The 16,937-nt window shown below is 25.5% G+C and overlaps 1 protein-coding gene across 1 annotated transcript in view; it reads left to right on the top strand.

Moving 5' to 3' along the window:
* Positions 1-16,244, top strand: part of LOC107447672 (prominin-1) — a gene marked incomplete at its 5' end in the record, with an annotated part of 41,150 nt that extends 24,906 nt beyond the window's left edge. The window contains 8 exon segments of the mRNA XM_043042447.2: positions 1,551-1,604; positions 1,893-1,961; positions 2,979-3,023; positions 4,100-4,186; positions 4,698-4,813; positions 6,589-6,621; positions 11,077-11,130; positions 13,071-16,244. Coding sequence (XP_042898381.2) covers positions 1,551-1,604; positions 1,893-1,961; positions 2,979-3,023; positions 4,100-4,186; positions 4,698-4,813; positions 6,589-6,621; positions 11,077-11,130; positions 13,071-13,149 — 537 coding nt within the window.
* Between the last annotated feature and the right edge of the window lie 693 nt (positions 16,245-16,937).

Below are 16,937 nucleotides of genomic sequence, written 5' to 3'. Positions count from 1 at the left end.
AAATACAGTTGATAGGTGGAAGTTGCCAGATCACACAATATCACTTGGCGAAACAGTTCCTTACGAATTGTGTCAATAAAACATATTAACCGGTTGCTACTTCTATATTATTGTCCTGCAATTTTTGCAGAAAATATGTTTTCACATGACAATAACATATTGCTTGTTAAAATACATTTATTATAAAATCTAAAAACTAAAATAGTTGCTAAAATAAGAAAATTTGACTATGATTTTGTCTTTATAGATTACATAGTGTAACCACCTGCACTCGGCTGGCAATGAACGAGTTAAACCCACGCCTAAATTTAGATAAAATAAATCTGTGCGAGTCGTAAAAAATCCCATACACCAGAATAAAGCACAATTAAATATCACAATGTTTTTGCCACTGGGCTTGACAATTCTTTTTACACAATCAGGATGAAATATTTTGATCTCTTTATCTAAAACAGTTAGGCTCAGTAGTCTAAAATGTTGATTTATTTCAATTGCATTATTAATTTATTATTTAATTATAAATTGTAATATACTATGTTATTTCATTTTATCTTAATAATGGGAATTTGGTAGCAACTTTCATAAAAATATAATATATTAATGTTAATATAAAAATTAGCATGCCAAACTTTATTGAAAATTATTTATTTTGGTTTACAGAGAATGAAGTATTTTACATTAAAATTAATTAACATGAATTTATAAATGTCATTGATAAAATCTTTTTTATTCTGAAGGAACTTATTAAAATGATCTTAAGTAATATATGCAGGAATAGAAAGTAAGCAGGAAACCAGCTATACTTTAAACAAGATCATTCTTTGAACAAAATTGCTCTGTTTAGATAGTTGTTGTTATTTTAAATATATAAATTTTTCTATTATATAATTTTAAGCAGAAAAAATTATAGGATTTAGTAATTTACCAATCTATCTTCTTTTGTTTTTTGTTTGTATCTTTTGTTTTTAAAATTATTACTAATAACATGAAACAAAAAATCCTTGAGATTTCTAATTATTTTCAAAATTTTTACTAAATTCTCTTATGTTTCTGAGTTTATTCGTTTATTTTTAAGTAAACCATGCATGTAGCTAAAAATTTTGCTAAAAGCCATATGGGAATTTAGTATGAGCAAATCTTTGCAAAAAACGTTTAGCATATTTTGTAATTCAAATAGATTGTTGAATTAAAGAAATACCTAACATTCATTTATCAGGTATATAAACAGCTTGTCTGATAAGCATGCTGGATATGAAATCTGTATCAGGGCTTTAAAACTCTGAAAGTGATGTAATAAAGTTTGATAAAATTGTTTTATATAAATAATAAACTTAATTTTGAAACTGTTACTGCTTTATACGAAGTTTCCCTGCTATATACTAGTTTTTTTTCCGAATGATGTGGAGAAAGACAAATCTAATGCTAAGTGTTAAATAAATTTCATGCTATTTGAGCTTTTTAAGAATCCATTATATTCTTATGCTTATATTAAGATAAACTTCTCTATTATTTTATACACATCATTTATGTATTTTATTTATTTTTGACAGAACAACTTTTCCTCTACTTTGTTAAACATATATGATGAAGCTGACCATTACCAGGTGAGAGTTTTCAATAAAAATATTTTATGTTAAGTGCATAATGACATTAATTACGTTTAGTGTTTCAAATATCAAATGCAGATTTTTCTAATTTGTATATTTATTGCATAGAAAACAGCTAATTATAATGTTACTGATTCTTAATAACTTAAAATATATTGTTTAGAATAATTTTAATTTTTTTTTCTCCAAATTCTTACTTTTTAATTGATTTTGTATTGTTACTTTTTAATTGATTTTATTGATTGTGTTATGTACAGGAGTAATAAAATTATTTTATTTTTATAGTCTCTAATTGAAGGAATTGAAGACAGTTTAGATCAAGTTGAAGAGAAGTTACCTTATGTTGTTAAAGCAGTAAGTAGTTAATCTGTCAAACTGAAACTAGTCTTTTAGCTTCAAAACTTATTTACTTTGTATAATAGATTTTGCTTAATTGCTTTATTATTAACAGCATTTTTTTTATTTTGTACTAATAGTCACAAGCCTTTTTAGAATGTGATTTAAATACATTTTTCATGTATTTTAATGAAAACTTTTCAAAATATTATCTTGCTTAAATTTTTTTTAAATAATCTTTTCATCCAATTTTAATATTTATGATAACAATAATATATGATGAAATAACTTTTTTCTTATTGTATTACTTTTAGCAATAAAGTTTATTTCTATATCATTATTTGTATAAATTTTACTGTGCTTTATATAACATAATTAATTCCTTAATTTATATCCTGAATTATTTGTAATTTATTAAAATAATTATTATTAAAAGTTCCTTTATTAAAAGTTTATTTTTGTTCAGATAACTAAATAGTAAAACATTTTTTTAATTCTATTTAGTGAAGATATTATTGTTTCATGAATTATTTAAATAAAATTTATTCTTCTCTCTATTATTGTTTAATAAAACTGGTTTGTGCAAAAAAAGTTTTTTCCCAGTTTGCACTAACCGGCAAAATATCATTCTCTTGTTTTGCTGTAGTACTGTGATAAGCATAGACATTGGCGTGTCCCCCTCAGTTATTAGAAATCTCTGAAAGTACTCTTTGACATTTCAGGCAAATAAAAAATTTAACAAGTTAAAAACAATCTAAGAAATTAAAAAAGTATATATATATTTTGCAGATCAAGGAAATATTTTTTTAGGTGTGAAATATTGAGAACTATTTCATAGGTTAACTTAGTGCCCCTAAAAATTTCAACACCTGTAATGCCTATAGTGATGAATGTACTTATGTGAACCATTGCAAGCAAGATATTAGACTTGCAGAATAATTGTAATTCCTATTACACTTATGTTGTATGTAATTCTTATTATGCTTATATGCTTATCCTATTATGTTGACACTTAAGTATTTTTTTTCTTTTTAGCAACTCTTTCATGCAGCTGCAGAATCTGGTGGAATCAAAGATATGGTAAAATTTCTCTTATGAACTCAGTACATATTTATTACAAGATGATTCAAAATATCTGTAAAGCTTTGGCATGTTTTTTTTTTTTTTTTTTTTTTTAAAGTTAAAAGTGTTGAGCTAAAAAAAAGTGCTAATTACAGAAAAAATCCGCAGCAAAAGTTGCTAGTGACTTCTGATTATGTAGATTTTTCATTGCTTATTTGTTTGTTTTTTTCCCCCACATGATTTTTCAAATTCTGATATTTTTAATAGGATGTTATTATGACCCACGAATTTCGAATTAGTTACCGCTTCTTGCTGCTCTAAATTAAAAATGATTCCATAGTTAATCCTCATTGTTAACCAATAATTTTTTAGATAGTTATTTATTGTTTTTTCGATGATCTCCTCATGATTATTCAAACTTCAGCATTTTTAACGATAATATTGAGACCCGATGTTCGAATTTGAGTAATCCCTTTTTGATGGGCATGAATCATGGCCATTCTAACATTGATTCAAGTCCTTTTTAGATCATTTTCTCCACAATTATTTAAGCTATTTTTAGTTTCAATTGCATTTTTACATGGTCAGTAGAATTACAATGTTTTTAATACATTGTTAATACAACACATGAATATTAAATTTAGTGATAATTTTTTTATGTACTCAATTCACGACTATTAGGTCATAAATCCACCTCATTTTGGGGAGCTGTTTATTATTTTTTCAGCCATTTCACAAGACTTTTTAATGCAAAATTTCTACACCCAAATTTCGAAATTTTTTAATCCCTTTTTTATGTGCTTAATTCGCGTCAATTGTTCATTTATGTTATTTCTCATTTTTATGATCTTATTCACATGGTTTTTCAAATAGCGATATTTTTAATATGATATTATTATGATACGTGTACAATGAAGTCATAAATTACAATTTTTACTAAGTAATTACATTTTAAGCTTTAGTCTTTTATAAGAAAATAGTTTTTACTTCATCGTATGTAATTGTGATTAGTAATAGAAAAGAAATATATTTTTGATTAAGTAGATAATCCATAGTAATTATGTTTTTATTAATTATGAATTTACAATTGTTAGGTCAAAAATATTGGTAAATGTTATCCTCTATGGTTTGCTTTTGAGATTTCCAGAGTTGCAGCTTGTGATTTTGTGATATATCCAGTGGTATGTCAAGTCTTTTCTGTCTTTGATCACAATCTTTAAGTTTAAAAATAATTTCCTTTTCAATGTTATTATAATAAAATAGTATCTAAATTAATATCTTATTGTTACACATGATATATGAATTATTAGTGTCTATTTTTTTTTAAATCTCTTAAATTATTTTCTTGAATTTCTATTACTATTTTGGTTACTTTTTGAAACAAATTATTTCACAAATCTTTTTTCTTTTTGTTTGAATCATATGTGTAATCATGGTATAAATTTCATAAATTTTTTGAAACTTTTATCCCAAATTTTAAATTCATTTCTAATGGGAAGTTTTTGTTCATTTGCCTACGTAAGTCATATATTTTAAAACTCATATAAGTACTTGGCAGTACTTAATCTTTGAATGCATTTTTAGCAAAAATACCATAAAAGTGAAATATAATTAAAGTTATGATTATGAATTGAATATATTCATGTGATAAAAGAACAAATTTAATATATTTTTCATCATCATTCTTCTTAGAATGGATTCTGGTTTGCACTTGGCTGGGCTTTAGTTTTTATCATTCCTACAATCTTTTTTTCTGTAAAGTTGTCAAGGCATTATATCCGCATGAAATATGATGACGATACATACATGTAAGTATAGTTCTGTTTCTTTTACCCCATTGTTACCTTTAATCAAAATTATTTTTATTTAATAAACTTCTAGGTATTGTTTGATTTGCCTTATGTTTTGGAATCTGAACCTTAAAATAAAAATATATTTATTTTGAGACAGTTACTGATTTTCTGATTTTTCTGTCTTTTTTTATCTGTAAAAAAAGCAATTAAATCTTAATTTATCACACAAAATTTTACATTTTTATAACTTATGAGCTGTGGTATTTATTCAATATTTAATTTTATTAATTTTTTGCTATCCTCTAATTAATTTGTCCAAGAAAAAAAAATTCTTAAATTACTTCCTAGTTTTCAAAAATTAAACATGTTCGTTAAATAGAAACATTTACTTAAGTGGTTAAAATATGTTCTAAAAATTCTTGTTTTCACTAATTGCTGTCTCTGGGTTCAGGGTGTTTTTAATATCAGTTTGAATTGCTTAACTTTACAAACAGGTTTGTATTTTTCTTTTATAAATGATTATGCCAAATTCTTACTTATCTGCTCTAATAAGATCTTCATTTAACTATATCATTTACAATGGTTAAAGCAATCTGCTTTATATATATATTTATATCAACACTTTAAAAACTTCAGTGCACAATTATCTGGTCTNTCCATGTGTGTGTGTATATATATATTCCATGTTTTCTCTATATTTTTAACTTATTTTATGAGTTCTATGCACTTGCAGCTTATGCACAGTAAATAAAACATATTAATTTTCTTAATTTCTTTATCTTTTTTTCCTCTTTTCTTTTTATCCTTTTTGTCTTTATTGTGCCATATAATATATGTATATACATATATATATATATTATTCTTTCATAGCTTTCCATCTCACTCTATTTGTGGCCATATATTCTGTCTCTCTTCATGTCTTCCCTATTGTTTTCAAATTGTTTACAATCGCACTGCACCAAATATTTTTAGGTCTTCATCTTTTTCTATTGACTTGAGGGTTCCCATCAAAAACTTCTCTTACTTTAAATTTTTCATATACATTTTTTTTATTTCGCTAAATGTAAATGCATATATATTACTTCCAATTTTGAATTTCTCTTTTTGATTTACAAGATTATGCATGATGTATCAAAACTTTACTTGTAGCCCAAAAACTGTTGCTAGTGAAATCTCCGTTATTTTATTTCTCCAATGTTGACAGGTATGCTTTCCATTTAATATGAAGCATAAATATTTTATTTTTCTGCAACTTGTATCTGGAGATTAATTTTGGTACTGTCACAGGGTGAAAAACTCTAATAACCTGTCGTAGAATTGTCAATAACAGTAATCTATCATTGAGATTAGATTTAATTAATTCTGACATCTATTACAAGTACTTGTAAAAATTCTACATTTTAATGAAACTTTTACACGTTCCCCTCTTCATTCATGATATATTTCATTCATGATATTCTTCTATATACATGTAAAAAAAATCTAATATTTGACATTACGAATAAAAAAAAGTCAAAAGTTTTGTAAAATAGCATGTTGTAGATAAAATATGGTCTGAATTCACATTGAAATTTTCCTAAAATACCTGGAAAAGTCATTGAATTTTCGTATCAAATTAACCGGGAATTGTCAGATGTCATTTACCCTAAACGCTCAAAATTGCTTTATACCTTTTGTATTTTGGATAATTTAAGATTTTATTTTTATTCTTACGTTATACTTCAAGAGTTAAGCCATTTAAATGTTTTAACTTACAATTCAAAATAAACACTAAAAAAGTTTTCTTACAGGGTTGACTGTGGAGAAGCTGTTCCTTTAGAAGAGTAAGTATTACTTACTGTTGTAAGCTCTGTTCTACTGTTATTTTCTGAAGCAATCTTTGATCCATCAATTTTAATCTAAAGATGAATTTGTTTGTGATGTTAATGAGTTACTGATTGAAAGAAACAAAAAAGAAACAGGAATTATTACTGTTTTTTGCTAATTTATTCTTATTCAAGTTAAATTTAAAAACGAAATTCTGAGGCATATACAGGCATGTGATTCTTTCGTCAATTCACAGAATTCTTTGAACATCAAGACTGTTGATTTGTAGTCTTCTGGGAATCAATAGCTAATGTTCCAACAACATTTTCTCGAAGTTCCACTAATCTAAAACTTAATTGTTGCTTACGCAAAATCACGTTAACGAGGCTTTTTTTTCACACTTACCAGCACCTTTTTTTTTTTAAGTTCTCATTCACCCACAATAAATACTTTTTTTTTATGCAGATTTGTTAGAGAAAAACGCAACTTTGGATAAACCTTGGGAAAAAGAAATTTTATAATGACTTTGACCATAATTAAAGAACTACTGAGGCAGTCACAAAACTGTAAAATTGATAAAATTAAAAGCAATTCCGAAATGACAAACATTTAAAAAATTGTTCGGTAGGAAAAATGGAGTTTTCTAGTTTTTCTATTTTAATTAGTGGCAATTTTGTTGAAGATTACCATTTGTAACAGAAGAATTGTTTACTCAGCTTAACGATATATTTGGTTCCTTTTTTATTTGGTTAAAATTAGATTGAATTAATTTTTGATATATTACGATATGAAAATCTAGAGTATCTTATTTTAGTTAAAGCACTCAATAAATTTGTATTTTAGCCCCTTGTCAGCGTCGTCCGAATCTAGTTAGGGCCACTACTATGTGTAGTATTCGTGATGCCGAACTGACTTAGGGCAGGAGAAAAATTAACGTTTCTATTTTGTTCTCCCCTAGCTTAGGATACTTAATTCACTATTTTCCTAATAGATGGCATTAGTGGTCCTAGTTTTTCACTGATTACGACTCAGTCGAGGGGGGGAAATGTGAGTGAGGGTTTTGGGATATACCCTACTGTAAAAGATTTGTAAAATTTATGTATTGAAAATCATATTGTTGTGTTTTTATATTATACTAGTTATATTATATTTAACCACAAAATATTGTTTAATTTGTTCTAATTGAATAAGATGTGTGTAATCCATTACTTTTTTATGTCTGTGAAAATTATAAATACAGTAGTTATTGAATTTAAATTTTTTTTTTGTAACAAAAAACCATTTTCTAACTTTTATAATAATATAAAGAACAAAATTAAACAGTCAGAAAAATGTTTCATTTTTGGTCCATTTTTCTGAAGTATATTTTTATTATTGGACAAAAAAAAAAGCAATTTCTTTCTTCCTTTCAATTTCATGCATAAAAATGAGTTTTTTAAATATCTATGTTCAAGAAGCAAAAAAATTAAATACTAAAAGAAAGGAAAACTTGATATTGAGAAAAAAAAATTCAGCTAATTTCTGCTTCCAGGAATCACATGTCTGTATATGTTTTTTTCTATATTTTTTATTTGTTTTTTTTAGTTTAGAAAGCAAATATTCTGAATTTAATAAGTGTTAAGTTAGACTTTAAGTACAATACCATCTATTTCTTGTTTTCTCAAAATTTATTATATTTGCATACAATGATTTATACAAGACTTGATCATCTGCTATCACGATTATTTTTTTCAGTTTACGATTAGTATACTTTATGATATTTAGGCAAAACTACTCATTAAGTATAATTTTTTGGAATTTTATTTTACACCATACTACTTGAGTTAAAGTGTGATGTATGTATTTTTATGCGAAATTATAATCATTAGGACATTTAATGTTTACATATTAAAAAAATAAAATTTTATCTAACTACAATTCATTAATATACGTTTTTTTTAATAATCTAAGAAAAAGTTTTTTTTTGAGTTTGCTTTAAATAAAATATAAAACTCTATTTTATGTAAGATTAATAAATAATTTTATTTCTTATTATAATAAATTTGGGATTTTTTTAATTNTGTGTATTTAAAAATTATAAATACAGTAGTTATTGCATTTAAAATTTTATTTTTGTAATAAAAAACCATTTTCTAACTTTTATAATAATATGAAGAACAAAATTAAAGAGTCAAAAAAATTTTCCATTTTTGGTCAATTTTTCTGAAGTACATTGTTAAGGGGTTAATCTTATTATTTGACAAAAAATTTTTTCTTTCTTCCTTTAAATTTTGTACATGTTACTTTTGTGCATAAAAATGAGTTTTTTAAATATCTATGTACAATAGAAAAAAAATTAAGTACTAAAAAAAAGAAAACTAGGTATTGAGAAGAAAAAAAAATTCAGCTAATTTCTACTTCCAGGAATCACATGTCTGTATATGTTTCTTTTTTATGTATTTGTTTGTTTGTTTTTTTTAGTTTAGAAAGCAAATACTCTGAATTTAATAAGTGTTAAGTTGGACTTTAAGTACAATACCATCTATTTCTTGTTTTCTCAACATTTATTATATTTTCATACAATGATTTATACAACACTTGATCATCTGGTATCACGATTATTTTTTTCAGTTTACGATTAGTATGCTTTATGATATATAGGCAAAACTACTCATTAAGTATAATTTTTTGGTATTTTATTCTACACCATACTACTTGAGTTAAAGTGTGATGTATGTATTTTTATATGAAATTATAATCATTAGGACATTTAATGTTTACATATTAAAAAAATAAAATTTTATCTAATTACAATTCATTAATATATGTTTTTTTAATAATCTAAGAAAAAGTTTTTTTGGAGTTTGCTTTAAATAAAATATAAAACTCTATTTTATGTAAGATTAATAAATAATCTTATTTCTTATTATAATAAATTTGGGATTTTTTTAATTAAATTTAAGTACTATAATTGAAACGATAATTGATAAAATTAGTAGAAAAATTCATTAAACAGCATTTCAAATTTTTTTAAGCATGTTATTCGAAATTTAATTTTAAATTATAATATCTTTGATGTGCTTAGATATTATATGATTTCAAATATGTTTGATAAGCATTACCTGCTTGTACAGTTTTAACTTTTAGACAAAAAATTCTATAAATTTGATCTTTCCATTTATTTTTGCATGGCTTTGCAATTTTGTTTTATGACAAGAGTAATTTGTACATTCTTGTATTTATCCAATTGTTATCGTGTTTTAATTTTCCTCATTTAAATTCTAAAACTAGTATAATAATTTATGTTATATAATTTAATTGCATGTTGATTTGATTGATAATTGTATGCTATGTATGTTAAGTTTAAATTATTGAAGAAAATTATTCCTTATTTTTAAACACTCTCCTTAAATTCTGTGACATTTGAGGTTAGGAAAAACGAGTTTTTAAAAGTGAGTTAGTTCTTTTTTTGAAAAAAATAAATAAATAAATAAATGAAATTATTTGATTTAAAAATTTTGTTATTTATGAAATCTTTAATAATCAATGCATTTTCATAATCAAAAATTAACTTTTTACAGTCTTTAAAAGCTTGCAAAATTTTTGATCCTTAAGAAAATTTAAAAATCTGATAGGGATTTTCGAGTGTCATCATTGTTTATTTAACTTTCTTAAATAATTTTTCTCACATTTGATAAACATATTTCTTTACATTTAGGCAACCAAAAAATAAACTTTTCTATGTTCCCAAAAACTAGATGATGCTCTTATGAAGGACTTCAAACAATCGAATTGCATAATATGAAATAACTTAATATAGCTGCCCAATCTCCTAGCTTTCACAGGAGATTATATTTCTAGTAAAGTTACGAAATGTATACCTTAGTATTTTTATATTTGTTTAACAAAGTTGATTTATAAATATTTTGTATACTACATCTAAATAATTTGAATAGTTAAAATTCTTTAATTTAATTGTCAAATAAATTGTTTTATCACTTCCATCACAAATATACTCATCGAGAAAATATAAAAATTCTCAGCTATGTATTAGGATTAAATCAATATTTAATTTAATTTAGTCATAAACTTTGAAATCTCGAACCGCACCTAATCTAACACATTTAAAAAAGAAATCAAATTTGATCTAGTTATATTCAATGTTGCGAAGCAACCAGTGATGATTTAATCATATACTGTTTCTTGACTCACAACATTTCTATGCAGTTACTTACTTTTAAAATTTGGAGAGATGTTTTAACATCATTTTTTAATTTTAGCAAAAATGTGTTTTTTTAAATCAAGTCACTAACTCTATACCTTTTTGTTGTTTTTTTTAACGTTATTATTGTTTTATGTTTTGCATGTTCATATTATTAACCATTATTTCATATTATTAACCAATTATTGTTCATATTATTAACCAATAACTTTGTATGATCTTGCTTAACATTTGCTTTCCATCTTAACATCTCTTAACATTCATTCCACAGTATGAGTAGAACTAAGCCTTTTTCATACACAAACCCAGGAGCAATGAGTTGGATGTAAGTAAAGGTTTTGATTAATAATAATTAATTAAAATTATTTTGCTGTAATTCATAAATTATTATTTGTATGCTAATAATTGTAATAGATCTTTAATTAATTAGTGATTTTATTTACTCCCTCAGAAATTTAATTTAGACATTTTTGATCTTCAGTCTCAAAATTTGTATTTAATTTTCAAAATTTTTTTTATCTTTAAGCAAACATGTTTCAAATAATCTAATTTTAACTAAACTAGTGGAAACTGTAGTCCATCTGCTGTAGTTTTTAAATTTTTATTATTTCTTTTATGGAAAATTCAAATGTAATAATTTTTTCAAAAACTTTAAATTAAAAAAAAAACTGGCAGTAGACACAGTTTAGACCAATATATTTATATTTATATATATAAAACTTTAAACGCTAATGAAAAAGTTAGTTTGTTTGCAATTGAAATATTTTGAATAAATTTTAGGTTTTTTAAGTTATAGCAACAATTAAATGAATATCATTTGTTACAAGTAAAAGAAATCATTCTATTAGGTTCATTGTTGTGTTCTAACAACAATTGTTTTAAGTAATGATGAATCTCATTAGCTCTACTGATGTAATATTAACTTTTATTTAACTAATATTTTATATGAGTAATTACAAATCTTGTTATTTGCTGTTGTATTTTAATATCATAGATATTAGAATATACAATGATCAAAAGTATTGAAACTACTGTCGTCGCTTCTTTTTTCGATAATTCTAAGTATAGTGTGCTACTTTTTGGAAGAAGTAGTGTAGTAAGTAGTACGATGCGAAAAAAACAGTAGTTTGTAGTGATTCCTGGCAACTACTTTTAATGTTAGTTAAATAAAAAAACAAAGATCAAATGCAAAACAATGTATAGATTCTGATTAGTGCAAATTCTTTATGGGGGTGTCGAAGTACGCAATGAGAATGCCTTTGTGGAAGCGTTAATAAAATCTACGTCTGATTCTTGGAAAAAATTTTGCGAAATCTTTGAAAATTTTGCGAAATTTTGATTAGTGCAAATTCTTTATGGGGGTGTCGAAGTACGCAGTGAGAATGCCTTTATGGAAGCATTAATAAAATCTACGTCTGATTCTTGGAAAAAATTTTGCAAAATCGGTAGAGTTGTTCCTGTGAAACCGAATTTTAAATATTTGACTATTTTAAAATTCGATTTCACTGGAACTATAAAGTACGTTTATGTGTGTGATTTCGTAACTTAAAATATCGTCTACATTAATTAACATATGTACGGTCACCTCCTCGAACCATTAAGATTTGAATCCTGGAATGTAAAGATTCGATCATTAGATCAAAAGGCATTCAGAGTGGTCCATTTTTTTTTTTGGTTATTCACACGGTACTTTATTTCTTGAGGGATATAAAAAAGCATTGACCACTTAAATCACAAATATTTGATATTTCCTAGCATTTCTTAAATCACTGTTGGGAAAAGCATTGAGTTTTGAAAGTTAAAGAAGCAAATGCGTAAAAAGTCCTTTAGAATAAAAAAATAAAAAAACTATTTCATGTAAACATGAATTAAAACTTCTGAATATCTCCTCATATTTAACCAAGCCAATTATTTTTCAAAATCATTTTGAATTTCGGTGAAAATTAAGTTCTCCAGTTAAGTTTGTCGTTTAGAAGTAGCAAAGTAGCGACTACATTTTGAAAGTAGTTTATATTTACAAACTACATTACAACTACAACTAAATTTTTAAAAAGTAGTTGTAGTTAACTATAAAGAAAATCTAGTTTTCCGACCACTGAGATTATATCATTTTTTTATATGAGAAACGAATCTTGCCATTTACTGTAATAATCTATGGGTTAATCACAAATTTTACCATTTTTGATATTGTTATGTAATGTTGTGTTCCTATGTCTCTTTGTAATAGCAAATCATGTTATTTATTGTTGTATTTATGTTTCTCAGGCCTCAGTTTAACCCTCATCAGAATTATATGGTGCACCCAACCTCCAATGGTCAAACTCGCCACTTTAATTACAAATAAATCTAGGATCTACGTGAGTGCCTTTTGTACAGATTGCTGAAAGCAGTGTGAATATTGAAGATTGTAAATTTTTTCTTCAGCTTTTGTTTGTATATGTTGATGTTGTTTCCTTATAATATATTAAGTAGTTAAATAAAAACGTTGTTACATTTCAAATTTTAATTCTTTTAAAAACTGCTATATTACTATGACCTTGCTTCTTTTAATCTGTTAATTAAATTGTCAAAGGTGTTAAATTAATTGGTGCTTTTTATAGTTCAATTTTAAAGTATTTAAACAAATCTGTTGCACATTGTACGCTTATAATGATTTCCGGTGCCTGAATTTGTAGTTACTGCTAAAAGCTGTTTAAGGTATGTGATAAATTCATATTTGTTGAGCACATTGTTCAAATTCTAATCTTGTTTGCATCATGCAATAATTTAAGTAATGGTAGCTATTGCTTGTTTTTTGATAATTCATTTGTGATTTAAATTTGCTGAATTCTTACTAAATTAAAATCTTCAATGCACAGGAAAAGTGTGATATTTTTAATAATTCCATTGGACAGCTCTATTTCTGTGGTACAATACATATATCTTCAATGTCTGAATGTTCTACTATATTAGCACATGCATATGCACAATATCCATATCGCAAAACCGTGCACATCTGATGCACAATGAATGCTTCCGTGTCCCGTTTGAACGAAATACTAAGAACGAAATATGGTCTATAGTTTTTCTTTGGCTTTATGCAGTTTTTAAATGTTCATATAGCAAACATGAAGAGTTGAATGTATTTTGCAATAAAAAAATATTTTGAATTGTAAAAAGTGGCAAGATTTATAGATATTTTGCCATATTGTTCAGTATTCTTGTACTAAGGATTTATCTGTCATCCATTGCAAATCCCATAGATTTCATTGTAAGTGTTCATCCTCCTATGTAAATTGCTATATTTCACATTTCATCAATGGAATATTTTTTTGCTAGAATCTAGTTTTCTGTGTCAATATTTGTATCGTCTTGTACATAAATGATGTATTTAACATGTCAAAACAATGTTTTAATTTATTGATTTTGTTTTTAGTGGGTTTATATGCTGTGATGTTAGTGGCAGAATTTACTTAAATGATTTAACTCCTAAATGTCATAGTTTTGTAGTTTTTTAAATTTCTCTAGTCTTTGTACTCCTTTCCAAGACTTTGTGCATTCATATGAATTTTAAACTTTTTCCTCTCATTCTGTTTTAGTGATGGATGGCATTATCATGTCATATAGACATATATATGTCATATCATCTAGAATATGTCAAAATATTGATGTATCGCGTTGCATATCTAATTTTTGTTTCCCAAATAACATTTCCTTCCACTCACAATAATATTGTAATCGATTATTAAATTTATGGATAATAATCAATTTTAATTATTGATGATGATTGCAATATTATCATATCCAATGATTATCCTTATTGATAATACTAGTGACATTATTGTATTTAGTATTATTTTCATGACAATAACTGTAACTTCCATACTTTTTATGAACATATTCTAATTTATTTTATAATCGTTACTAGAACGTCAATAATTCACGATATACAGCCATGGCTTAACCACAATATTTTTTTCTATTTGTGGAAGTTAATTCAATTATATAACGTATTAAATTATAATACTAATACTTTATCTGTAGTATTTATAATTTAATTGAGATTTTGCTTAAGTTATACTTGGTAATATTAGGAAAAGTTATTATAAATAATTTCCTTTTTCTTTCATCTTTTTCTATTTATTAAAAGAAAAAATCACTTTTCTATTAACTAACTAACTTGAACATGTTATTTCAACTAACAATTAGTTCCTAAATAATTCCTTAAACCTATTTCTATAAGTTTTCAAAAGAAATATATCAAAATATATCTTTATAATATTACTCATAATTTTAAATCAAGTAGTTCAACAAAATGTGTATCTAATCTTGATAATAAAATTTAAATTATTTAAGTTTAATTTAAATTTTAAAAAAAAATTCACAATTTGTCATCAGAATGAAACCTTTTTTTTTTTAAATATAATTTAAATCATTTGTACTTTTTCATTATCTGGTCACTAGAGAAAAAAAATTAAGTTTTGTTATCAAATTAAAGGAAGCGTAAAGAAAAAACATCTTGAAATAAAAATCTGAAAATCAGAATAAAATGTTTGTTACTAACAGGTTAAAAACAATGAACTAAATTTAGTTAATACTATTTTTCTTAATACTTAAAATACTTGGTGGCCATTTTGGCAAAGGGATTTTAATCTGGTACCCAACTAACAGATTACATTCCAAAATTTTACTGCCTTAAATACTTAAAAGTAATATTAATAGTATTCCTTAAATGTTATATAATTACAATTAACATTTTTAGACTCCTATGATTATACACTTTTTTCTCTATGCAATTCAAAACTCGTCCACTGTAGCTACGTTTACTTTAAAATTTGCCTTAATTTAGCAACGAAATGTATCTTAAGGATAGTTTTCTATTGAAGGTAGCAGTTTTACATATACATTTAAACTAAATGCTTGTGGAAAACTCTTCAGTGTGCAACTTGTAAAAATTACATTGGTAACATTTAGAAGTTAAATCATTTGTCCTGCCTCTTTAATTGCCTTAATGTGTTAACTATGTTGTATGATTTTTTCAGTATTTAATTCTTTTACTTCTGCAAGACGTGGATTCATTATATTTACTTTTCAATGTTGTATTTTTCTGAACGGAAAACATTTTTCAAGAAACAAAAACTTTATATTTAGAAAGAGTACCTTGTTGCCAGTTAAATTGTCTTCCGCCTTTAACGAGACATATTTTTTAGTCTATTGAAAGATTAGATTTTAATGGATTGACTCAGCCTGTTTTGTATTATAGACATTATGTTGAATTTTAAACGAACAAAGTACCTAAAAAAAAATATCCGTCTGATTAACCTTCATCAATCCTCTGTTGGAGATTGATTTGATCAAACATAAAAATGATATTGTGAATATTTCACGTTTTACAGATGTGCCAAATATTTAGTGTGTAATTTTATTGAACTTGTGATAATAAAGTGTCATTAATGTCAACGTTTGTCATTTTTTTAGCTGACAGTTTTGCAGTTTTTTATTAGAGTGTGTCTCGAAAAACTATTTTTTAAAGTTTCAAGTTCGATAAAAAGTTCTCACATATTTTCTAAAATTTTAGTCAAATCTGGTTGCGGTCAGTGAGCAGGTGGGTGACCACTTTGATCAGCCTGCATAGGGACCGAGGGTGCTCGGTTTTGGTTCTCGTTAAGTTGTTCTACTGTAAACTGTGCGAATTCGCACAAGTCGTTGGGCTACCAAAGCAGGAGAGCCCCTTCTTCAGAGGATCAAAATTGCAATGGCATGTCTTTGGATCGTCCTCGGGAATGTTTCCCAGACCGTCGCCAATACCCCATTGTGCAGCTCTAGTGCGAAGTAAATAAAGTATCTACCTACTTTAGTCAAATATAAAAATATTTGAGTCTCCTAGAATAGGCTCAAACTTTCATTTTGGTGGGTCGAAAAAGTTAATTTTTTTTTCAGTCTCAATCTAAAACAAATTTAAGGTTTTGAGTTCAAAAATGAGAAGTTAAGAACATAGTCAGATAATGAGTTATAGTAAAAGGAATTATAATTAAATGTAATATTGATAACATTTAGAAACATTAATTAGTATTTAGGTCTTCCATAATTTACAGGAAAATCTTAAAACTAACCCAAAATCTTCATAAGTAACCTAAAGGTTGGGTTGAAAAA

The sequence above is a fragment of the Parasteatoda tepidariorum genome, chromosome 8, assembly GCF_043381705.1.
Source record: "Parasteatoda tepidariorum isolate YZ-2023 chromosome 8, CAS_Ptep_4.0, whole genome shotgun sequence".
Taxonomy (NCBI): domain Eukaryota; kingdom Metazoa; phylum Arthropoda; class Arachnida; order Araneae; family Theridiidae; genus Parasteatoda; species Parasteatoda tepidariorum.
The sequence above is the reverse complement of the archived record's forward strand: the minus strand, read 5'-3'. Positions and strand labels throughout refer to the sequence as shown.